The sequence below is a fragment of the Populus nigra genome, chromosome 1, assembly GCF_951802175.1.
Source record: "Populus nigra chromosome 1, ddPopNigr1.1, whole genome shotgun sequence".
In the NCBI taxonomy this organism is placed as follows: domain Eukaryota; kingdom Viridiplantae; phylum Streptophyta; class Magnoliopsida; order Malpighiales; family Salicaceae; genus Populus; species Populus nigra.
The window spans coordinates 23,101,440-23,126,911 of record NC_084852.1 but is presented as its reverse complement, the minus strand read 5'-3'; the positions used below and the strand labels follow the sequence as shown (position 1 = coordinate 23,126,911).

Sequence of the window (25,472 nt, the reverse complement as noted above, 5' to 3'; positions counted from 1 at the left end):
TGGACAATCATGAAAGGTATGGAACTTTTATTCAACCTTAATGGGTAAGAAATGCGATGACTTTTCGCCAAAATGCAAGTTTCACAATGAAAGTCTGATTCAGTAAACTGAGAAAACAAATCTGGAAATAGAAGTTTCAGATAACCAAAAGAGGCATGCCCTAATCGTCGATGCCATAACCAAATTTTCTTCATTCTGATGGACTCACCTCCTCTCACATGATGTGCATGACTCAATCTCTTATTAGTGTCGTCTGTCAAGTCCAGATAATATAATTTTCCCCTCCTAGTACCACATCCAATCACGGCCCTGGTGAGAAGATCCTGAAATAGACAATACAATGGCCAAAAACACACAGTGCAATTAAGGGAATCAATGATCTGAGGAACAGATAACAAGTCATAGTCAAGTGAAGGGACAACTAAGACATGATCAAGACTTAATGAGGATGTGAGAGATAATTACCCTTCTCCTATAACTCGGGAGGTGGTGCCATTGGCACTGACAATATGTGTTTGGCTGGAAGGTGTGGCAGAGTGTAACCCAATAAAACTAGATGTCATGTGATCAGTGGCACCTGTGTCAATAATCCATGATCTATTACAAGTAAGTGAAGATGCGCAAGAGTTACCTGAGGTGGCCAAGGCCTTGGAGTCAGTTGTACCTAATAGAGTTTCTGATGTAGTCTCCTGAGATGATTGGGCAGATGCAAATGATGCTCGGTTTGAATCCCTCTTGCGCCCTTTGTGAACCCATCCTTTTGGATAACCAATGATCTCATAACAACCCTTAATCGTGTGATTATCTAAACCACATTTGGTACATTTCATTGGTGGTCGGTTACGAGCAGGGTCAACATTATAGCTATGCAGCCGAGATTGTTTGACCCTGACAGCAGCCAAGGCTGTGGCTGCGTTGGTTGCACCAACTTCAGACATGGTTCCCTGTCTATTACTTTCCCTTTTAATATGTGCGTATGCAGCCTCAAGTTCTGGTTTAGGCTCCATCCTCAAAATCTCTCCTCGAATTTGATCAAAATTATTGTCTAAACCTGCAAGAAATATGTAAACTCGAAGACGATCAACCTCTTTCCATCTAATTTCAATGTCTGATGGATGCTCCATGGTGCTTGGATTTAATTGATCAAGCTCCTGAAAAATCTCAGTGAGCTCACTGTAATACTTGGCAACTGATGCACCAGCTTGTCTCATTATGAATGATCTTCTGTGCAGGTCATAAATCTTAGCTTCATTAGCACCATCTGAATAGGTTTGCTTGATTGCATCCCAGACTTGCTTTTCTGTGTCATAACGAATAAACCTTTTAATCTGATTAGGCTGCATGGCATCAAACAACCAACTCTTGACTTGGCAGTCTGATGCTCGCCATTTATTAAATGTAGAATTTGTGACTGCAGGCTGGGCAATATCACCAGTCAGATGGCCATGCTTTTCTCGCCCAGCTATCTTCATCTCTATGATTTGATGCCATAGAGAATAGTTATTCTCATCAAGTTTTATTCCTGCAGAGAAGTTGGAGGTGTCACTCTGCAATGTGACTATTTGTGTGGTAGTGTTGGAGTCTCCTGACATGAAAGATTGATTAGTGTTTGTTGAACAATCATCATCGGTCATGATATTGGCTTACAAGTGATGAGAGAAAGAAGAAGAAATAACAGAGAAATTTGACTGACGTAACAACCAAAAAAAAGAAGAGAGCAAGTAGAGTAATTTGGTTGAGGGAACAGTGAAAGGTGATTTAGTATTTCTTTTGACTTGTGGGTTGGAATGTGAATGATCTGACTGTGTGGAAGATGGTTGCTGCTATGAAGGGTTCTGTTGGGTTTGTATGACGGCTGCTGTTGCGGAAGTGATTTATAAAATTAGGGCAAGAGACAGTCAAGATCGACTGCTCTGATACCATAACAGATCTTGTGAAAAATACTGCTTTATTATCTCTTGTTTTCATATAACAGCAGATGGTTATATATATACAAAGCCTAGGAAGCTATTTTAGAAATATTATTATGGGCCTATAATCTTGCAGAATTAAATACAATGAATCAAACTAATTATGAATATACAGCTCATTGACAGTTTTTATGTTTTTCCTTTACTTTTATCTCTTTCTCTCTCGCTTTTTCTTTTTCCATTCTGCTTCTGCCAAGTCGGCAACATATAAAAGGAAGGGAGAGCTAATTTGTTTTTTTTAATGGCAAATAACCATTTTTCCCTTAACGAGTCATTTTGCTTCTATTTGACGGTTCTTTTTTTTTGTTAGCACTACCGAGCTCCGTTCATCCTAAAATTTTATTCAATATATTTTAAGCTTCCTCATAAAATTTCAATTCAATCTGGTGGTCGGATTGAAAACCACGCCGAATAACATAAAACTGGTCGAATTGTGATTTTTCATCAAATTTCCGAATTTCTTCAAAAATTCTGAAATTTTAACCTAAGCTAAGGCATCATATTAGAAGGCTCCACACAAATTTTCAGAATTTTCTGATAACCCGATCGAGAGTGATGAAAAAGAAAGGTGGGGTTGGATGAAATATCTATAGTAAAGGAGTTTCCAGATATTTTTAAAGGAGTTACCAAGGTTACCTCTTGTTGGGGAGGTAGAAGTTTCTATAGACATATTACCTGGAACCATACCTATAGCTCAAGCACCGTATCGGATGGCTTCTACAGAGTTGGCAGAATTCAAGACACAGTTACAAGAACTGTTACATAAAGGGTTCATACGCCCTAGTATATCACCTTGGGTTAAAATTTATCCAACCCCACCTTTATTTTTCGTCACTCTCGATCAGGTTATCAGAAAATTCTGAAAAATTGTGTGGAGCCTTTTAATATGATGCCTTATCTGGGGTTAAAATTTCAGAATATTTGAAGAAATTCAGAAATTTAATGAAAAATCACAATCCGACCACCAGAATGAGCTGAAATTTTACAAGGGACCTTAAAATATATTGAATAAAATCTGGTTAAAATTTTAGGATGATCGGAGCTCTGTAGTGCTAACAAAAAAAAAAGGACCGTGAAATAGAAGGAAAATGACTCGTTAAGGGCAAAATGGTTATTTGCCATTAAAAAAAACAAATTAGCTCTCCCTTCCTTTTATATGTTGCTGACTGGGCAGAAGCAGAATGAAAAAAAAAAACAAGAGAGAAAGAGAGAAAAGTAAGGGAAAAACATAAAAATCAACGAAAAAATAAGAAAAGTGAGAGAATAACCTTATAAACTTACAAAGTCCAACTTATAAAACACTAATCTAAGGAAGAATCAAGTGAAGGAAGGAGGAATTGAGAGAGAGAATTTGGCTAACCTTGGGAGAGGAGAAATTAGAAGAAAGTCAATTGATAAGCATGAGAAGTTTGGATTTAATGTTTGATTTAGATGTTTTTAAGCTTACTTGATTAAGCTAGGAAGTAATTTCATGGAATTTTACTTTAATTTTTCTTAAATCCTTGATTCTTGAACTTAGGGTTCTTATGGAAAATTAGAAGGGAAGGAAAAATGATGAAGTGGAATAGCATGAAAACAAGTTGAAATAACAAGTAAATGAAGAAATATTTGGGTGAGGAAAAAGAAGATGACATTCGGCCAAATGAAGGAATGAGTTTTGATGTTAATGTTTAGGAAACTATGTTTAATCATGATATTTGAAATATATAAGAAAGACTAAATGAAGAAATAGCCTTAAAGTTGAGAAAAATAAGTAAATTCCATTTAAAAGAGAATTGAACTAGTTAAAAAGAAAGCATGAAGACAAGATGTTTAGATTGTGTTTGAACATAGCTCTTACATGTGTTTAGATAAAATAAATAATATGATGTGAAGGCATAAAGAGTAGAAGGATTATTTTATGGAAGAATTATGAACATAAAGCAAGAAAAGAAGTAACTTGATTTAAATATGTGGTTGTATGTGAAATGATAATGTTATATTTGAGAATGAATTTTTATCTGAACGAATTAAAAAAAAATTATGTGCTTTGCGTTTCGGCGTGTAAGAAAAATATTGATGGACTAATGATATAATGACATTTGATTGATTCAGGAGTTGTGTGTGGAGCCGGTTATCAGACAGGAGAAGCTAAGCCATCATGAGCATAAGGTAGGTGATTTGTCACCTTTTTTTGTAATTATTAGTTTTCCTTAAATATCTTTGTTGTTTATTTAATTGATGTTAAAAGAATGAATAATTGAGTGATTATTACAAATGAGAATTATTGGTAATTTTTGTGAAGTTACTAGAATTATTATTTGGCTAACAAAAGAGGTTAGCCGGATGGTAGGTAATTCATATGGAATTACCGGATTGATTTTGGCAACCAAAAGAGTTAGCTGGATTTCTTGGGTAATTAAGAGAATTACCAGGTTTATTGGTTAACAAAGAGGTTAACTGGATACGAGGTAATTCGTATGGAATTACCAGATTTATTGGTAACCGAGGAAAGCTAACCGAATTTGTGGGTAATTGTATGAAAGTACTAGAATTATTGGCAGAGATGTGTTAACTGGATATTTAAGTTTTGTAAAGATTATGTGAATTAATTGATTGAAGTTAGAAGTATTAAATTTCAAAGGTTAAGAATAAAATAATTAATATATGATTAAGATATTAAGTAAGTTAATTAATGTGGTTATTGTTAAAATAGGTACACCACGAGGTGATGCAAATCGTTAGATGTAAGATTTTTCTGTTTATGAATTATTATTTTGGGATGTAATATTTATTTTCTTTGAAAACCTTTGTGTTATAAAAATCAAATAAAAGATGTGTAGTATGTAATGGATGTATTATATATATGTATAGATGTTAGTATGGCTAAATCATTTTCAAAATTATAAAATAAGTTTATAATATAAAGTAGTAGAAGACATTAGATGTTTTAAGACAATATGACTCTTAATCTTAATATTGTATTCATTTAGTCTAAATGTATATATGTAGTTAGTTAGCATTTATTACTCTTTAGTGATGAAATTGTTTGTTTTTCAATTTGTTTTAGTAATTCTTTTATGTTGACTTATTAATTGATCTTAGGAGACTTGAATATATTGATAAGTATAAGCATTGAGAGATTGATTGATGAATGGGATGTAATCCAAGATGATTGGATCAAGATGGAAGTTGTAATGACATATAATTGAAGTATTGTCGATAACTTGGTACCAACAAAAATAAAGGAAACTCTGCCAAAATTTTCAAAAAAAATATTTCTATAATCTTAGAGATATTATGCAATACTTGACATTCATAAAAAAATATTTGAGATTTCATGACATTATAATTTGAGAATGTTACATGGATACTCATCATCCATGTAGGAGTGAAAAAGTTACAATAATAGTTGCCAACAACATCTAAGGAGAGAGTGTAAAAGACTTCTAACCTGTATTCCAAGTTCGTGTGGAGCATTGTGTAATTGCCTTCCAACAGCATCTAATAGAATACCATCTTCAGCAAACACATACTCAATGGACTTTATACATCCATCATCAAGATTCCGAACAAGGGCCAAAGCTTGCTCTTGAACACAAGGCTCAGGGTCTGTGGTGCAAATTCAATTGTGATACCGGATTATGCTTGAACGGACCAAATCACCATAAGGTTAACAGTTGCAGAAACTATACTCATTACCATAAATAAGGCTTTCCAACAAGGGGAATCAGTGAGCTCTAAAAATGTTCCTTCTTCACATCTATAATCTGCCAGAAACATCATAATGCATTAAACCTGACAGTCGAGTCCACTGATTTTGTTTACTGAGCCAACTGTTTTACACCTCCACATTATATAAATGTGAAATTACGAGTTGTAAAATCAACCAATAAGTTACTAATAATTCCAAGTGCAACCTGAAAAACAGGGTGCTATGGGGGTTTAACTTAAGGCAATGCTGTAGTCGACAAATTCATTACCATTGATAAGCTTATATCCAAATATGGTGGATAAGGATGACAGACACAGAGGGGTCATCTAAAAGCTGGACCAAGGGAAAACAAGCATTTCATTCTTGCAGTAACCTGCACACAAGTTCCGAATGACATTCTATCATCAAGACGTAGACATTCAGCTTTACAAATAATGAACTTAGCATTCATATTGCATTCCTTGATTGAGCGAGTGACACTTCTTAAGCAAATACAAGCAGAGGTGCGCATCAATCACTTGGTTCAAGACCTGTGTAACTAGAAGTATATCAGAAGTTGCAAATTGGCAGCAGTGGAATAGTCACTTGCATATAATTAGGAGAAGCATTCTTATGACAATCAGGCACATGCAGGCAAGCAACCTCGTCTGGGGATATCTATCCCTTGTTAATTCAATTATAGAGCTTAAAACACTCCCACTTTCTGGTCCCACAAAATTCGAGACAGCTTCAGGATTGTTCTTGAGAACTGTGGCCAAAGATTCTAAACTAGCATCTCTCTGACTTTAAGAGCCTTCAAAAGCTTATTCATTTTTAAGCCCCGTGAATTTAGAGATGACCCCAGGATCGTTCTTAAAGACTGCAGGCAGCGACTCTAAACTAGCATTTTTCTGACTTATAGAACCTTCAAGGAGGCTAATTAACTTTTTAGAACCCCAGCATCACATAAGCCCTTTGCTCCACACTTGTCTCACAAGAATGTGTAATGATACTTGCACCGAGTCCAGTAACATTTTCATTATCGCTATTAAGTAAAGAAATAAGGAATTCCATATTTTTTTTCTTGAACAAACTCATACTTCGGTGCCAATTTCGAATGATAAATCACTCTAAGTGAAAGAGCACTCGCACCCACCACCTGAAGGTCAAACAAAACCCATTTACCTTACGAAAGGAAAATTCCCAACAAATTTCAAATTAACCATACATAATCAGTCATAGATTAAGAACTCCTTCAGTAAGCAGAGAAAAAATTGCACTGATTATATCCACTCTTTTTCGTCTTTCTGAAATCAAACGCAGCTTTAAAAAATAAACATTAAACATTTATATATAGAAATTCCAAGCACAAACTCCATAAATGCAGTGATTTTATGAAATTGCAGCATTATTATAAGCAAATTTACGCATTAAACACAAAATTTTCAATATTTAGCACCGATAAGTAGTTTATGTATGGTTTAAATTCCTTTCTAAACAAAATAAGATTCCCAGTCAGTAAATTTTAAAGCTTTCAATAAAAAAAGAGCATGATTACTTTCTTATCGGGATTGGAGAGGATCCGAATATGGCTAGGAAAAACGTCAGCGTTAAGGACCGCTCGGACGCCGGCATTGAAGCCGCAAGCGAAGCTGCCAAGAACCGCAGCTGACTGGACAATAATGTTGGTGAAGCTGACGTCAGCATTGGCTAATTGGGAGTCTGCTTCGGCGGCGGCGGAGGAGAGGATAGAGGCGACAGCTGGAATGGCGGCGAGCTTGAGGAAAGAGAGCTTCTTGGTGCGATTACCGATTACCTGGTTTTTTTATTTCTCTGAGTGCCTTGAGCTTGGTATTCGGGTCGGGTGAGTCCAGTCGAGTGAGGAGGTCCACGGGCCCGTGGATAGGGACGGTGGCAGCGGCGGTCGGCATGATGGTGATCGGCTCCGGTGGTGGCGGAATTGGGATGGCATAAGAGCGAGGTCCTCGAGGAGGACAGAAATAGAAATAGAAGTAGAAATGAAGCTTAGGAAGAGAGCATACGTGATATCCATTAATGTAACGAGAGAGAATTTAAAAAATTTGAATGGGGGATATCATAATAATAATAATAATAATAATAATAATAATAATAATAATATAATGACTTTTTTAATATTATTGTATGAATATTCTTATTCTGTTTTCATTTTTTATTGTTATTCATAAAATTAACTTAATATTTTCAATTATTTTTGTTAAAATAAACAAAAAATAATTTTATATAAAAACTCAAACCCCATCTGATTTATTATTAAGAATATGAAAAAGTTAACACCATGTGACCATTTTTTTTTCTTTAACTTGATTTTTTTTTTAAAACCAGGTTGTACTTTACTTTCTCATACGAGGATTGCTAAAAAAAAAAAGAAAAAGTATTGATGAGTAATATAGACAAAATGGAGTCTGTATATATAAGTATTTCATCATCTCTAAAAGGAATAAATAATTTATAAGGATTGGTTTTTTTTTTAACATAGATATCCAGGTTAGCTTACACGTGTATCGACTAATCCTATAGGTCCTGAAGTTAACGACCATATAAGTCTCTAATGGTTTTGAAGTTTATGAAACTTGAACATATGACTTTTAAAAAATAAACTTAGAGTCTAACCAGTTGAGCTACACTCCTCAAGATTTTACAATGAGTGTTTTAATTTGATCATGGGTGGTTTGTATTTTCCTTATTCTTCTTTTTTTTCCCATGTAGTCTTTATGATTTTGTTTTAGTCCTTTAACTCCTTTTTTTTTTAAAATTTTATACATGGTTAGTTATTTGTTTTGCATTTGAGTCTAAGAAATTGTCTTAATTAGTTTACTGTAAGGTACCCGGGTGAAAATAAGGCACAAGATTGAGGGGAGGAAAAAGAAAAAGAATGAGAAAAAAAGAATAAGTCATCCGAACCATCTCGGAACTTATTAAACACCATACGCCGTCCCTTAAAAAATTTCTAGAAGTAAGATCAAGTTTTGAGTGGGATAATTTGATCATGTATAAGAATATGTTTGATAATGTGGTAGCGGTTGTTTTTCAAATAACTTTTCATACTGAAATACATGCCAATGATTTTTTTTATTTTTTAAAAATTATTTTTGACATCATCACATCAAAACAATTCAAAACATATAAATCATATTAAATTTTAATAAAAAAAAAATTAAATTTTTAAAAAACACGATTTGCAATGCATTTCCAAACAATTTCTTAGTATATTAAGTGAATAGGTCACCACAACCCATATCTAACAGAATTATATTTGAAACACAAGCCATATTAAGAGCCACACCATGGGTTGGAGTCATATCAATGAAAAACAAAGAAACCATGCTGGAAAGTTATTTTGTTTCAATCTAATTTTTATTTTTATTTTTTAATATATATATATATATATATATATATATATATATATATATATATATATATATATATAAAAGTTAATGACAAGCATATTCAAGTTTTTTTCTGCTGGATTGACTTTTGTCTCGAACCACAGCGAAGGGCACGGAACTAATTTGACTCTAACACCACTGTCCCTTTTCGTTTCTTTTATTTTCATTACAAAACATGTTAGATGCGTGTGCGAACTGTTATTTTGATGTATTTTATCCTTTTAGTTATTTTATTGTCCCCATGCTAACTGTTAAGTTGTAATTTTTTTTCATGGTATAGAATATTTTTTTCATTAGCTTCCACGTCAACTAAGATTTAATAATTTATTTCTTGATGAATTTTAAGAACATATTCCTATATTAACAAAGCGTGCTCATACCAGTAAATTTTCTTTTTTAATGTTTGTTGTTACCTATTTTAGGACATCACATAAATATAAACAAATACAAAAAAAAATAAAAAAAAGTTGGAAAAATAAAAAAAATATATTTGAAATTTGTCTAATCCCAAATTAAAAACCTTAATTTTAAGGGTTTTAACTCAGACGACGTGTTGTTCGGGCACTTTTTATCTTGTTCTTTGATAACTTTGACTGATCGAATATGTATCTTCAGGCGAATAAATTTGACATCTCCAACCATTTTAATGGTTGTAACTACCACAATTCGACTGAGAAGATTAATTACTCTCATCAAACATTTGCATCCCATTTTCTTAAATGATTTCAACATAATCTTACTCTTGATTAGTCATCACTATATTTTCAGGTTCTAGGTTGATCGAGATGACACCTTTAAACGAATAGATGTGAAGTTATATACCTTCAAATTGAGCAAAGTTGAATCCAAACGAAACCTCTACCAACTTCAGGTGATAGTAAATGACAATGACATTAAAGTTGTTCCTACAAGACTTTGAAAGTGGATAATTTAGCCATTGATGAATGTGATACCCATTATGCAAAAACCACTCATCTATTTTGAGTGTTCACACTTCAAGTCTTATCAGTGAGTTCTTATCAAAGGTTGACCACATTTCTCTCAAGATTAAAAGGTTAGAAACAACTCTTTGGTCTTCAAGTTTAGCAAAACAACCAAAATCTCCAAAACAAAGTTTGTTATAAAACCACCATTGTAAAACCAACAAGGTATAAAGCTCACAACTGTAAAAACATAACAAAAACTCTCTCATTTTGATCAAAGGGCCAAGCATAGATCAATTATTGATTAAATCCATAAAAAAACCAAGCAAAATGCTATAAATACATTGGATAATCAAAACAAAAAAAGGAGATGAGGATGGAAAATACTAAAAAAAACCCTAGTTGTGAAGGTTCACGAACCTAACACAATGTTTTCTTTAGCTTTGGAAGGTTTGAAATTGGTGAAGGTAAAGTTTTGCAAAAGAGAGAAGAAAGGCAACAACCACTATTTTGAAGCTTCTAAGATATAAATCTTTTCTAAACTAGTAAATGATATCTATGAGGTATTCCTCTATCTTTTTCATTTCATGTTTCAATAATGTTTTAAACTTGTTTTGGTGATACATCGTATTAAACTTGTATCTTGATTAATGCATGAAAATGTTATTTTTGTTTGCTTAATCCTGCTTTGAGTTGGATGTTACTATTTACTATATGTTTAAGAAATGTTTTGATATTTGTTTTACTAAAATAGAATAGTTTGTGGAATCTGCCAAATATGACAGTAAGCTTTTCTTGTTTTTTCAGGGCTTGCTGATGTATGTTCTTGGCTCTAAGGTCTTGTTTGAGGCTTATGAAATGATAAATGTCAATTTTGAATCCCACATTGTTGAATATGCTTGCTATTTAGTTTTGATAATTTTGAAAATTGGAACCTCTAACATGATTTTGATAGTTTGATGTTATTTATTTTTTTTAATTCAAATATATTTGTTTATGACAGTGTGACTTATTGGGATGAATAAAGCCTGTTTTAGAGGTCAAAATGCCAATTTGTGGGGCTTAACAAGTGACTGGGTTGTTGGGTAGTGTTCTTTGTGTTCTTGGGAAGAATATTGCTTAATGTTTTTTTTTTTTTAATTTAAGGGTGTGTTTGACAAACATCCCTAAGCCTATTTTGATAATTTTAATTTTAAGGACAATGAATTTTTGTCAAACAAAGCCTAAAAAAATATTTTCTTTTTTCCTTACATATGACCAAAAATCCTAAAAATTATTTGAGTATTTTTTTTAATAATATCTAAAATATTTTGGCATGTTTTTAAAAAATATTGTATGGATTTTACAACAAGTTTGTAAAACTCAAAAGGATTTTGACATAGATTTAAAAAATATTAAAAATTTATTTTTGGCAAGAAAATATATTATTCAATTTTAATATAAGGAAAAAAAACCTACAAAAAAGTTAATATTCAAAATATTATTAGGAATAATAATTATTATTACTCATTTTTAATATCAGGATAAAAAACCTATATAAAGTCAATATCTAAAATATTATTAAGAGTAATACAACTCATTCATTTATAATATAAGGGCAAAAAATTACAAGATATTTTATCCGAAATATTATTTGGAATGACATAATAGCAAAAAATTCTAAGTTTATCCTAAAAAACCCTCAATGATAATTGAGAATATTTTACCTTTATAGACTAAGTTCTTGACTTAGAAAACTAGAGTTTATTTATTATAACAAACCCGTCATAATAAGCTAATATAAATAGAAATATCATCAAACCATGACAAAAAAAAAAAACAATATAACTTATTTTAGATAAGACGTATTAAGAGTGCTAATACCTTTTATTTATTCAACCAATTCATTGCTTTCATACCTTTCATTTACTCGATTCATCTTGAAATTGGTAAATTGAGCTCGGGTTCCAATTAAGTCATTTTATTTTATTTTATTTGCTTAATAATTTTAAATAATAATATCAATTTCAACAGGAATGAGATACTGCAACTTGATTATAACAAACTACTTCTTTTTAGCATGCCTATAAATCATTTCAAATAAATATAATTTCATATGTAACTTCAGTAATAACTTCACTTAAAACTAAAAGAGAATATCATTCTTTTTCTAAGGGATTTTTGTTGGTTTTATAAAATATATTATTGATGGATACAAATAAAATAAAATAGACAAAAAAAACCTCCAAAATGGACCCAAAATAGACCTATTAAGAAAACCTTTTGGGCTCGGGCTTGGTATCCCGAGCCCAAAGCATAACGTGAGACCCAAGGAAATTGGGCCCCACACCCAAGGAGCCTGGGCTTTGGGTTTGCCCGAGTCCAACTCCCTAGAGGGCATGTGCTTGGGCTTCCACACCCGAGCCCAACGTGCTCGGGCTTGAGAGCATGTCCCGAATCCAACATGTTTGAGTCTAGACATTGTACTTGGACTCATTTCTTATCTCTAATATGTTCGAGCCTAGTGTGCTTGGGTTCAGGCAGCGCGTCCGGATCCACTTTCACCCCTCATGAGCTCAGTCTATTACGCCTGGGCCCAACACTCTTCAGAGAATTTTTCTGGGACCCCATACAAGTCCCTTAATATTTTATACTAATCCAATAAGTATTATTTCGAGTAGAATATAACTCAAAAAATCACAAGGGTAAAATTACTCTCCAAACTCTCCTCTTCAGAAAAAAAATAGGATTCATAAGTTATAAATACACCATGAGACATTCAGAACAAAAGTTCATAATATTCATTCTCTATTGCATATATATTTTTAGAGTATCTCTTTTTAGAATATCATTGTATTTTCTCTCTCTAAAAAGATATTTATTTAAGTATCGGAGTCTTTGGCTCCACTAAAAAAAGATCTTTTATAGGCAATAGCTACAAACCACCTTAGCATACCAAGCACTAAGTATAAGTTATCAATCATTTTGGTTATGGAGAATATATGAGATTGCAAGAACCAATGATTAACAGATTATCTAACTCGAAAGTTCTATTTCTAGATTACTTGGATTTTTTAGGATATCATTAATTATTATTTTGGTAGTCGAAGATTTGTTATACTCCTTTAATAAATATCGAAATTTTAAAGATTAGTAATCTTTAAGATAACTTAAGAGATATGATGATGGATTTATAGAGTTGTTAGATTTAAATTTTTTTTTTTTTCATTTTCTTATTTCTAATTTATTTTTAACTAGATAAAATATTTGTTTGTATATTTTTATGTGATTTAATTAACTTATCATATATTATATTGTTTTAATCTTCTGGTTTTATTAATTTACACGCACCTACACACTTTTTTTTTATTAAAAAAAACCACACACATCATTGATATAATTGGAATACTGGGATAAAGGTATTTAGGTTAGATTTACCAAATATTAAAAAAAAAAACCACACACATTATTAAAAAAAACTTATTTTGGAATCAAAAGATTTGAGTTGACCGAATTATTTAGAGATTAGGTATTTAGGTTAGATTTACCAAATATTAAAAGTCCTAGCCCATTAAAATAATTTAAACATAATTAATTAATTAAACAACAAAAGGTTTACTATTTTGTATTTGAAAAAAGAGAGGAGAATTCTTAAACGGAGGAGATTTCCCTTCACCCCTTCTCACTTCCTAACCCCGTTAAACCACCGTAGAACTCCTTTTAAGCCCCCCAAAGTTTACACAAATTTCAAACTTCACCCCAAAAATCCCTTAAACCCTATTTAATCTCACATTTAATTTTCAAAAAATCGTTATACTCTCTATCGACTTTCCCTCTCTCTAGTCCTTTGAGCTTCTCCCTTCAATATACTCGCCATCTTTTTTTTTTTCCCAGTTCTTGGCAATTATATTTGCTTCTTGGATTTGACCGTACGTTTCTTGATTGGATTCTTCTGGTTTCTTGAAGAAAAAGTCACCACCACCTTGTATAATATTTAACTCAATGAGTGAGTTCATGTGCTCCTTACTTTTATGCTTATGATTTTAATCGTCTTGATAATACGTTAATTAGTAAGTTTTTTATGTTTTAGATTCTGTTTGGTTGGTGAGAAAATATGGGAAAAAGGAAAGAAAAATAATAGAAAAAGAAAGCTTTAAAGATCATGGTTTCGTTTTAAATTTCAATAACCGAAGTACCAAGAAATGGTAGTAAATAAGAGCTAAAATTGGAAAGAAGAAAATGAGTTTCCATTTGAATATTATTGAGATTATATTTTCCTTACGAGATTATACATCATTTTTGAAGCCAGAAAGTTCTTTCTTGTCTATCTTTTCTCCGGTTTCTGCTACGTTAGGTATTTCATCCAAGAAAAATTATTTTTTCTTTTCTGGTTCCTGAAAGGATCTGTACTACTATTAAAAACCAGAATTCAGGACAGTACTTATTAGTTCGATACTAATTTAAAGCTTAATCATAGAAAGTTTTTATGTAGAAAATCCGAAGTTGTCTGAGACTTCCTTGGTAGCTTTTCAAAATCTACGGAACAGATTCTTTTTCTTTATCTGTAAGGATTTTTAGCTTTCTTTTCTTATATTTATACACACCATACCAAGTTCTTCTATCGCTCACTGACTTCTCTTGTCATTTTTTTGGTCTTACAATTCTCTCCCCAATTGAAAGTTTATCTATTCTTTGTCATAAAATTCAAAAACTTGAGGTGGGCACCCTTTCGTTTTCTGTAAGAAGAAAATTATTCTATTCAATTTTGTGTTTCTTACAGAATTGTATTGTGAAAATTGGTTTTCGGTTTGTTGAATTATGTGTCAATGGCCTAATCAGTCAAAAAAATCGCAGACTATAACTCCATTGTCTCCCATGGAAAGCAATTCTTTTACTGAAGATATGAGCTACTCGATTGATACCGAGCATTCTTTTTCCTCGTTGCTTGAGTTTGCGGCAGGTAATGACGTTGAGGGTTTCAGGCGATCAGTGTTTGATGAATCCGAGGTTAAGCAGGTTGGACTATGGTACGGTCGCCATGGGGGATCGAGGAAGATGGTTCTCGAGCAGAGAACCCCTTTAATGATTGCTGCTAAATATGGCAGTGTTGACATTGTGAAACTAATTCTTTCTCTACCTGAGGTAGATATCAATTTCTGTTGTGGCCCGGATAAGAGCACTGCTCTTCATTGTGCTGTTTCTGGTGGATCTGTTAATGCCATCTATGTTGTCAAGTTGCTATTACTTGCAGGTGCTGATACTAATGCCTTTGATGCCAATGGTTGTCGCCCAATTGATGTTATCGTTGCTCCCTCAAAATTTCCTCACCTGAAAATTGCACTTGAAGAGCTCTTGAAAAATGGTTCTGTCTGTCAATGGGATATGATGCCGGTTTCATGTCCTAGTTTGAGATCCAGTTCACCTTCTCTGTCATCATTGATTGATGAAGGTTCCTCGTCCTCTCCCTCGGGCTCTATATTGTCGCCAGTTACCCGTATGCCTAACGATGTACATTCTTCTGCTAAGAAAGGATACCCTGTTGATCCAACTATTCCTGATATTAAGAACAGTGTTTACGCTAGCGATGAGTTTAGGATGTTCTCCTTCAAGATCCAACGTTGTTCCAGGGCATATGCCCATGATTGGACCGAGTGTCCTTTTGTTCATCCAGGTGAGAATGCAAGGAGAAGGGACCCAAGGAAGTTCCATTACAGTTGTGCACCATGTCCAGATCACAGGAATGGGACATGTAGGCGTGGGGATTTGTGTGAATATGCTCATGGGATTTTCGAGAGCTGGCTACACCCTACCCAATACAAGACTCGACTTTGCAAGGAAGGCACGAATTGCATGCGTCGAGTGTGTTTCTTTGCTCACGCATCAAATGAACTGAGATCTCTGAATATGTCTACTGGAGCTGCATCCTCTAAAGTAGATGTTATGGATTTCACCACGGCCTCGAAGTTATTGCCTAGCTCCCCTTCAGCAGTTTCCTCGACGTCACCTTCTACATTTAATCCACTGAAGCATCTTTCAAGCAACAGTTCACACCCATCTGTGCCTCGTCCTCAGCACCCAAATTTGCATAGCAGTCTCCAAGCAAGCCGTCTGAGAAGTTCTCTCAATGCAAGAGACATTTCATCCGAGGAGCTTAATGGATTGCGGGATTTTGCATTCCAGCAACATCTGCCCCTAAACGAGCCATCCTCTTTCTCTCAGCTACAGTACAATGGTTCCTATACCGATCTTTTTTCTCCTTCAAATACCCTGAACCACTCAAATCTAGACAAGATTTTCTATGCAAATGTCTCATCTCCTCAGCATCCTGAACAACTGGGAGGTGCTGCATCTGTTTTCTCTCCCACATATTCGTCAGCAGCTCTTAATCAACAGCAGCAGCATCAGAAAAGCAAGGCATCTCGAATTCAGGGGATATCATCTTATATCAATGATCCTGTGTCCTCTTTGGGCTTTCAACTATCTGCTCATGTTCGCCGGGAGAAGACGTTGCAACAATTACAAAGCAGCCTACTCTCACAGAAGTTTAGTTCTAAGCCATCATATGACCTTGGATCCAATGGTACAAATTCGATATGGAAATCTGAGAACAGGAATGCAGATAGGTTTATTCAGGCGGACGAAATGGGTCAGCCACGCACATCATGTTCAATTGAGCACGTTGGAGAGGAACCCGATGTGTCATGGGTTCATTCAATGCTAAAGGACTCACCATCTGAGACAAACGAGGCAACTGCTATTCCAGTCTCGGCCACCCTTGATGGCTCTACTTCAGATCCTCACATTGAATCCAGTGATTACGTGGCTTTGCAAGCCTGGCTTGAGGGGTTGCAGCTTGATCAGAACGTTGCTTAGGGAAAAAGAAAATAGATACATATATAGTCATAGCTGAATTTCAGATTTATTAGTTGGTGCTATCAGATTTAAATAAGGTAGTCGTAACGATACGAGCTCAAAGGAAGAAAAAGTTCACAGAAGAAATTCTCCATTCATTCTTTCATTTTGTTTCTGAAATTATTACAGAGGTAATCATGAGGTTTAAATTTTTGCAGGGGTTTTTCCTGCAAAGGTCCAGCTCCAGTTAGATTCGTCTGGAATTTTCATTTTTTCAGGTTCATATTTTCCGTTGAATTATTTTGTTAAGAGTATAGGATATGTGTTTTTCTTTTTGGGCAGGGATGAAGTGTTGCTCTCCCATTTTACATAATTTATTTGTTCTTGTTGCTGTCATCTGAGGTTGATTTGTATTGGAGTTCAACAAATCCTGAGGATGTAATAAATTGCATTTACACTAATACTAAATCAATTAGCAATCTTTATGGTCCTTTTCATTCCATCTTTTGTTCCTTAAGCGTTTACTTTCCATCTGCTTCCATATCTGCTTCATCAGAATCAATGATGAGGTGGGTCCAAGTGGGGTGGTGGGTAGGGGATATTGGATCGGAAAGGTGAATGGTATTTTCATTGTTATTCTTTCCATCTTTATTAGAAGATGAGATATAGGCATGAGGAAATTCTTATCCCATAAAACTGATGTGATGTGGAACCTACTTTTACATACTATGGAGCACCAAGGGATCATATACCAACCGTGATGGCTGATGCCTCCTTTAGTTGATCAGTCTTTGTTGCATCGGGAATTCTTGGAAGTTTGATGTTTCTAGTGGGGCAACTTTGGATTGATCTTGACGGGTTGCCTAATGTTGCTAGCGAGGTTGTAAGGTTAGATCTTGTTAGGGGTTTCAGGGAAGGGATTCGTGATCGTTTATGTGCCTTAATTTGATGGGGTCGAGTTTGCTGTTGTTTTTGGTATATTGATCCAAAGATTTCTAGACATGGAAGGATTTTAGCTCAAGTTTAGAATGATCAAATTCGGGAAAGAGTCTTAACCCACAGATTCTGGTTTTTGGTGGCTGGTAGAACGTCTTTATAACTGTGGATTTACAAGGCAATCGATCAACCATGCCTAACCACACCCTCTTTCCCCCCTGTTGTTAAATTGTTAGATGATCAGTAAGTTTGACATGTTAGCAGTGGAAAATGGAGCTGAGAAAGTGTTTTAGGTTTGATTTTGGTGCTATCACCATGTTCGGAGCAAATTCTAAAATATCGTCTTAAAAGTTACAACCACCATTTCCCCAGATGAAATGTGTTTGAATATGGTAATGTATTCATGGAAGAGGTAGAGAACCATCATCTACTGATTACAGAGGAAAGAAACCTGTATAAAAAATATATCTCACTATACACGACAAGCACGAGCTCAAGACAATAAAATTTGATCCTTTCATCCCCAGTTTTTAACCTCGAAAATTTGATTCCAGTAATTGGTAAACTATTAGAAAACAAATTTTCATATCCATGGCATCTGATTAGTTAGTCATTAATCAGTAAAACACACAAAGTAAATAGGTCACAGAAGATTGCTAAAATCTTATGCACAAAATTAATAAATTATAAAGAATGTTAAGATATATATACACATTTGTTTTTTTTTTTTACCCGCACCACATCGCAAGCTGGATTATTTTATTTATATCCTTAAAACAAAAACATAAAGATGTTAGAACGTTAAGAATTTGATGTATAATGCATGAAATCTTTTTAAAATATTGCGGAGGCGACATATTGGATAACACTTTTTTAAGAAAATATTAAGAAGTTAACAGATTGGATTGACTTGGGATTTAAAGCATGAGCTTGTGATAACTCTATGAAATTAAATTGAAATAAATTAGAAAATTAAATTCTAATTAACCAAATATTCAAGGCCAAAAATAAAAAACAATCAATTAAAGAAAAGATTCAAAAAAATGACTCGAGCAAACATAGATTTGTGATATATGCTATTGCTGCGACCTAGACCGAATTGGTTCTAACATAAAAAAAGGATTCTCAAGCGATGCCAGTGTATTTAAAGAAAAAAAAATCCGAGACTCATGTCATTAACTTGACTAGATCAATTAAATCAAGTTAATTTAATAATATAATTAAAAAAATAACAAAGAAAAAAAAGATCCAAGATAATCCGAGTTATTTTTAAAATTAGTAAAAAATCCTATAGAAAGCCCAAAAAATAATTTATAGATCTCAATATTCAAATAAATCAAGCGTTAAAAGATGAAAAAAAATAAACATGAATTTAAATAAAAAAAAAACAAATGAATTTTTGCGGAGGCGACATATTGGATAACACTTTTTTAAGAAAATAATAAGAAGTTAACAGATTGGATTGACTTGGGATTTAAGGCATGAGCTCGTGATAACTCTATGGAATTAAATTGAAACAAATTAAAAAATTAAATTCTAATTAACCAAATATTCAAGGCTAAAAATGATAAACAATCAATTAAAGAAAAGATCCAAAAAAATGACTCGAGCAAACCTAGATTTGTGATATGTGCTATTGCTGCGACCTGGACCGAATTGGTTCTAACATAAAAAAAGGATTCTCAAGCGATGCCAGTGTATTTAAAGAAAAAAAGATCCAAGACTCAGGTCATTAACTTGACTAGATCAATTAAATCAAGTTAATTTAATAATATAATTAAAAAAATAACAAAGAAAAAAAAGATCCAAGATAATCCGAGTTATTTTTAAAATTAGTAAAAAATCCTATAGAAAGCCCAAAAAATAATTTATAGATCTCAATATTCAAATAAATCAAGCGTTAAAGGATGAAACAGAATAAACATGAATTTAAATAAAAAAAACAAATGAATTTTTGCTTTGCGCTACGCCACATACTGAATATTTTTGTTTAACGTTTAAAACAATGTAAAAAAATGAAGATGGTAATATACTGAATAATATTTAAAAAAAATATTGAAAAATCAATTTAATTTAATTTTAAAAAATATTTTAAAAAGAAGATAAATCTAACAAAGAACAACAAATAAAAAAAACCAGGATAACTCGAGTAATTTTTAAAATCAATGAAAAATCCTATATAATGCAAAATAAATAAATAAATTACAATCCATTCAAATTAAATATTTAATGATGAAACTAAAGAATATGAGTTTTAAAATAAATAAACTCGGGTGAATATCTTAAACATGGGTTAAGTTTTTAAATACGCAACCTTTTAAATCCTAGACTTAGGGTCAACTAATAATGACAATTTTATATTGAAGTGGAATTAGAAAAAAAATTAATTTAAAAAACTTGTCAAGACAAAAAAAAATAGTAAGAAAAAGAATGAGGATAAAATCTGATATATAAATATACTAAAGGAGAATGAAATTTTTTTAAAATCAATTTGAAAATCATCCCAAATAAAATAAATAGAAATAAAAAGAATGGAGACCAAATATGAAATAAAAAAAACAATGGAGGATAAAATTGAAAAACAATTTAATTATATAAATTAATTGAAATAAATAAAATAACAATTAAAATAATAAGGACCACACAAACTAAAGAGTTGATGCGAAATGTTGAAAAGCTAGGCACGAAATCCAAGAAAGAAAGAGAAAAGAAAAAAAAACAGAGAAGAAAGTCATTCATCGCCAAACCAGAGGTTATATAGTAACACGCGTTGTCCATAAAAGTTTTATTCATCGTGAGGAATCATAAAACACCAAGAAAACCCATTTTCCACCTATGTGAGACACTACACGCGCTATCCAAAGATGGTGGGGTGGCTTGCTGGTGCGTTCATGGAACGAGCAAACTTTTTTTTAATTAATTAAATTACCGAATCACCCCAAGACCACTTGATTATTGCTAAAAAACCAATATAAAATATCTAATATGCCCTTAAAGTCAAGCCTAAGATTTTGTTGCTTCAAGGGTAGTAGAGTAATCACATTGTGCATAGCAAGGGAATTATACAACGAGCAAACTTTTTTTTAATTAATTAAATTACCGAATCACCCCAAGACCACTTGATTATTGCTAAAAAACCAATATAAAATATCTAATATGCCCTTAAAGTCAAGCCTAAGATTTTGTTGCTTCAAGGGTAGTAGAGTAATCACATTGTGCATAGCAAGGGAATTATCAAAAAAGCCCCTAAACTAATTTTTTTTTTTTGCTTTTAACAGTAATAGAGTGATTTAACTGTTTAAAAAATTATAAAAAAACTAAAATACCCCTAAACAATTCTAGAATAAAAAATGAACCCATGAAAAAGTCTCTTTTACCATTTAAAACCAATTCTTTGTTTTTTTAGTTGATAGCAAAATCATAATTTAACTATTATAAGCAAGTGTATGATAATTTTCTCACCTTGAAATAGTTTCTGGTAATTAATATATATATACAGCAAAAACTATATGTACCTGTCATGTCCCTACAAGTGAATACACAATTAAATTGCGACTTAATAGCCTTGCAACCTCCTGGATGATTCTTGATCTCTTTCCAAATGAACCAGGTTTATGGTCAGGGGTCCTTTCAGGCTTTCCAGGAATTCCATAATCTTATAAGATTTTCCACCTCTTAACAGATTAACAGTGAATCAGGATTGTCTTCCCCATCACTTGTGCCTCAACAATATTTTTTTGCATGAGCAGATGCAATAATTAGATAGTAACAACAGAATCGTTCCTGAGATATTCCCAATTATTTGAAAAATGTACTAAATTCATGACAATCATTAGAATGCCCCAAGTTGTAAGTGTCACCATAGAGAATTTCTCTTCAAGCTGATCATTCCAAACACAAAACTGAGCTTCTAATTCTGGCACCACACAACCCGATTTAACTCTAATCCTCTTCATCATGAAATACCAAATAAAAACCAGTAACATATCCAGATTCTCTAATCAAGGTCAGCAAAGAATTCAAATTTGCATAAATTTTGTCAGATTGAGGGTGTGATGTATCTGCAGCGGTAAAAGAGTGACTCTGATCCCTTACGATGATCCAACTAGTTCCTGGTGGCTTTCTTAAACCCTTCTCTTTGAGAAATGTTCTTATTTGTCTTACCTCTGACCAATGACCTGCTTCAGCATATATATTGGATAGCAAAACATAATTTCCTGCATTTGTTGGTTCTAACTTGACAAGGTTTTCAAAAATGGCAGAAGCTAGTTTTGGGTTAGAATGAAATCGACAAGCACTGAGCAGTGCTCTCCACACTGATGCATCTGGTTCAATAGGCATAGAATTGATAAATTCTCTAGCTTCATCTAAGCATCCGCCACGACCAAGTAGATCAACTACACAGCCATAATGTTCAAGCGCAGGAATCATCTTGAAATCCTGAACCATGGAATAAAAGAGCTCCAAACCCTGCTCTATCATGCCAGCATGGCGACAAGCAGATAGTACAGATAAGAAAGTCACTTCATTTGGCTGGAAACCTTCTTCTAACATCTGCTTGAAGGCAATGATGGCATCATAACTACGACCATGTGTACCATAGCCGGTTATCATGGCATTCCAAGAGATGATGTTTCTCTTTGGTAAGCTTTTAAAGATCTTTTCAGCAGTTAGCATGCTACCACATCTTGTGTACATTGTTATTATAGCATTTGCAAGAGACAAATTTGAATCAGAAGGGGAAAACCTCCGTATGGCATAACCATGCAGGCACCGGCCTTGAGGCAGATTGGCGAGGTCAGTACATGTTGAGAGAACATTTAAGATTGTGATCACGTTAGGTTCCACCTCTGAAATCATACGATTGAAAAATAACAAAGCTTCATTGCTTTGGTTGTGTTTAATGTAACTGGAAATCATAGCATTCCACGATATCAAATCTCTAGCGAGACAGGCCTCAAAAAGACTTCTAGCTTTCGGTTCATCACCACAGTTTATGTACATATCAGTGAGCGCAGTGTTCAAGGGTAGATTTATTTCAAAACCATGCTTTATTGAAAAACCATGGATGGACCGTCCTATTTTTAGACATGTTTCATCTCCACAAGCAGCAAGAAGAGAGATCATTGTGTGAGAGTTTGGTTCCACTTGAGATGCTTGCATGATTTGAAATAATTCCCAAGCCTCACCCCTCAAATGGGCACTGGCCAGTGCCAAGATCAAAGTGTTATATGAGATGACATCTACATCACTCATCACACTGAAAACCTTCCGTGCAGCTTCAACACAATTTAGATCTGTGTACATGATCAAAAACGCATTTCCAATAGAAACATCCATCCTCATTCCACTCTTGCATGCATGAGCATGTAAGCTTTTACCCTTTTTCAAGCCATCATCTAACTCTCTACACAAAGAAAGCATAACAACAATAGTTCTTTCATCGGGGCTTATTTCTTCTCGCATTCTATTAAAAACATCACTAGCTTCTTCATAGCATCCATATTCAATGTAGGCAGAAATCATAGAATTCCACAGGGCAGCATCACGAACTGTAGTGATATCAAATAACTTGCGTGCTAATTCTGAACTTGATATCTTACTATACATGTTCAGCAATGCATTTACTATGAACAAATCATTACTATAGCTAAATTTAATAGCCATTTGATGAATTTGCATCCCCAGTTTGAGATATCCAAATTCTGCACACGCCTGAACCACGACCAGTATGGTAACCAAATCAGTCTTAACCCCATCCTCTAGCATCCGAACAAAAAGCTCCAAAGCTTTCACCGAATCCCCTGAATCAAGAAACCCAGTAATCATTGCGTTCCAACTCACTTCACTTCTCATAACCATCAAATCAAACACAAGACTCGAAACTCTCACATCAAAATTCAAATAGAACCCAATCAAAGCAGTACCCACATGAGGATGACAATCAAAATATCCATTCCTCAACCAATACCCATGTATCTCCTTCCCTAACCTCAATTCTAATAACCCCTCACACGCCAAAATCAATGCCACCAAAGTACGTGAATTTAGTTCAAAACCCTCACTTTTCATCTTTCTGAACAATCCAATTGCCTCCCCATAAAAACCACAGCCCACAAACCCATATATCATTGCATTCCACAAAACCAAATCTCTCTGAGTCATTTTACCAAACAGTTGGTTAGCTTCTTCAAGCAATCCACATTTGCAATAGAAATCAACAACAGCTGTCCCAACTCGAACATCTTTGATCAAGTTAGTACCCTGAATACTAGAATGCACCCTTCTGCCTCTCTCAACGTCATTGAGCCTCGAACAGGCCTTGAAAATGAGAGGCAGGGTTGTGTTATTTGGTGCAATGCCAAAAGATTCCATTTGGGTATATGTAGAAAGAATGGCATGGTCATTTTTGAGCCTGGCGTGGTTTTTCATGATTGCATTCCAGTCCCTTTTAGGGTCTGTGTTGATGTTGGTTTGTTTGGGTATAAGAGAAGGGCTTCGAGGTTTAAAACAGAGAGAAATGTCCATTATCAATAACAGGGCTGAGGTAGTTTACTTTTGGCGGCTAAAAGAGGAGGGTAACGGCTATCGTGTTTTAAATGGGTCGTTACTGACCGTTAAATATTCTTGTGTTATCTCTAGATGCATGACTAGTCGCTCAAACCGAAACGACTGTCGTTTAAATAGAAAGATGTTAGATGACCAACCATCACCCTCAATTGGGCTGCTTCCTCTACCTCCTAAACTGCCATGGAGCTTTGTGTGAGATTTGACATTTTTAGTTTTTCAAAGCTTAAAAATGCAATGGCATAACGGCTCTTCTTTGATCTCAACTGTTTTTGCTTTATATATATATATATATAGCTTTAGTGAAAGTTAAAATTCATCCAGTCTCTGTGTAAGGGATGAGAGGAATGTAAGGTCTTACAATATGTCATCATTCATTTAACCTCAAATTGTCATAAATTTATTTAGAGAAATTAATAGATATATTTAAGGCTAAGTTAAAACAAACAGTTAGGAATTTATTTAAAGAACATGGTTAATTGATATATTTGAGACCAAGTTAAAAATAAGGTCCACTCAATTTTAAGATTAAAACTTCTTTTAAATTTAATTTTTAATACATGCTCTTTAATATAGAACATTAACATGAATTTGGTTCAAGAAAAATTATTTATTCTAGCATAGCCCACTGTTTTGTCCAACTTATGAAAGAATTTGATAAGTTTTGTTTTATGATCATAATGTTCAGGTTTTATTATGGATTTATGATGGTTCATTAAAAATTGATAACGTGGAAATTAATTATAGTTAATACCAAAATTAATTCTTTAAAATTTTTAGCTTAAAAAATTAACTATAAAAAGGAGGTGAAGGAAGAGTTCAAGAGAAGATTTTTCATGATTTTACATGCTTCTTTTTTTACCTCAAATTTTAGTGTTTTTCTTCTTATTTTTTTAAGTTTCTATATTCTTATCAAATCTAGAGTTTATGTTCATTTTGATGAGAGATTATCACTACCAGATTTAACAGTTTTATCGATGAAATTTTTTTTCAGTAATTACACTAGCAGTCCGTTGGTACATATGTTACCGACTGACTCACAGACAGAAATAGTCCATCAAAAAAACATTCATCGCTAATTTATGAACTGTCGATGACTTCATTGGTAATAAATATATTGAAGGATTTACAAACAGACAAAGCG

General features: G+C 33.5%; 3 protein-coding genes across 6 annotated transcripts; 1 reads left to right on the top strand and 2 right to left on the bottom strand.

Moving 5' to 3' along the window:
* Positions 1-8: 8 nt before the first annotated feature.
* On the bottom strand, positions 9-7,693 carry LOC133687924 (uncharacterized). 3 transcript variants are annotated; one of them, XM_062107290.1, is made up of 4 exons: positions 5,652-7,693; positions 5,404-5,561; positions 466-1,585; positions 9-323 (listed from the first exon to the last, which is right to left on the bottom strand). In XM_062107290.1, the coding sequence occupies exons 3-4, from the start codon at positions 1,470-1,472 to the stop codon at positions 302-304; spliced, it is 1,029 nt and encodes a 342-aa protein (XP_061963274.1). In that variant the 5' UTR covers positions 1,473-1,585; positions 5,404-5,561; positions 5,652-7,693; the 3' UTR covers positions 9-301. The 3 variants fall into 3 exon arrangements, with proteins under 3 accessions (XP_061963274.1, XP_061963267.1, XP_061963258.1); XM_062107283.1 differs by having other exon boundaries at positions 5,404-6,802; positions 7,202-7,319; XM_062107274.1 differs by having other exon boundaries at positions 5,404-7,693.
* A 5,952-nt stretch (positions 7,694-13,645) lies between these two features.
* On the top strand, positions 13,646-17,306 carry LOC133700711 (zinc finger CCCH domain-containing protein 56-like). Of its 2 annotated transcripts, none has more exons than XM_062124343.1 (2): positions 13,646-13,979; positions 14,828-17,306. In XM_062124343.1, exon 2 carries the CDS (start codon positions 14,849-14,851, stop codon positions 16,844-16,846), a length of 1,998 nt encoding a protein of 665 aa, XP_061980327.1. In that variant the 5' UTR covers positions 13,646-13,979; positions 14,828-14,848; the 3' UTR covers positions 16,847-17,306. The 2 variants fall into 2 exon arrangements, with proteins under 2 accessions (XP_061980327.1, XP_061980336.1); XM_062124352.1 differs by lacking the exon at positions 13,646-13,979 and having other exon boundaries at positions 13,987-15,115; positions 15,209-17,306.
* Positions 17,307-21,185: 3,879 nt separating this feature from the next.
* LOC133703038 (putative pentatricopeptide repeat-containing protein At3g01580) lies at positions 21,186-24,330 on the bottom strand. The gene has a single exon (XM_062127438.1). The coding sequence runs from the start codon at positions 24,287-24,289 to the stop codon at positions 21,704-21,706; it is 2,586 nt and encodes an 861-aa protein (XP_061983422.1). The 5' UTR covers positions 24,290-24,330; the 3' UTR covers positions 21,186-21,703.
* Between the last annotated feature and the right edge of the window lie 1,142 nt (positions 24,331-25,472).

Excerpts from the sequence above, each read along its gene's own strand:
- LOC133687924 (XM_062107274.1), bottom strand. The coding sequence starts at position 1,472 with ATGAAGATAGCTGGGCGAGAAAAGCATGGCCATCTGACTGGTGATATT. Across the intron at positions 324-465 it reads TCCCGAGTTATAGGAGAAGG|GATCTTCTCACCAGGGCCGT; the intron begins GTAATTATCTCT and ends TGTCTATTTCAG.
- LOC133700711 (XM_062124343.1), top strand. The coding sequence starts at position 14,849 with ATGGAAAGCAATTCTTTTACTGAAGATATGAGCTACTCGATTGATACC.
- LOC133703038 (XM_062127438.1), bottom strand. The coding sequence starts at position 24,289 with ATGGACATTTCTCTCTGTTTTAAACCTCGAAGCCCTTCTCTTATACCC.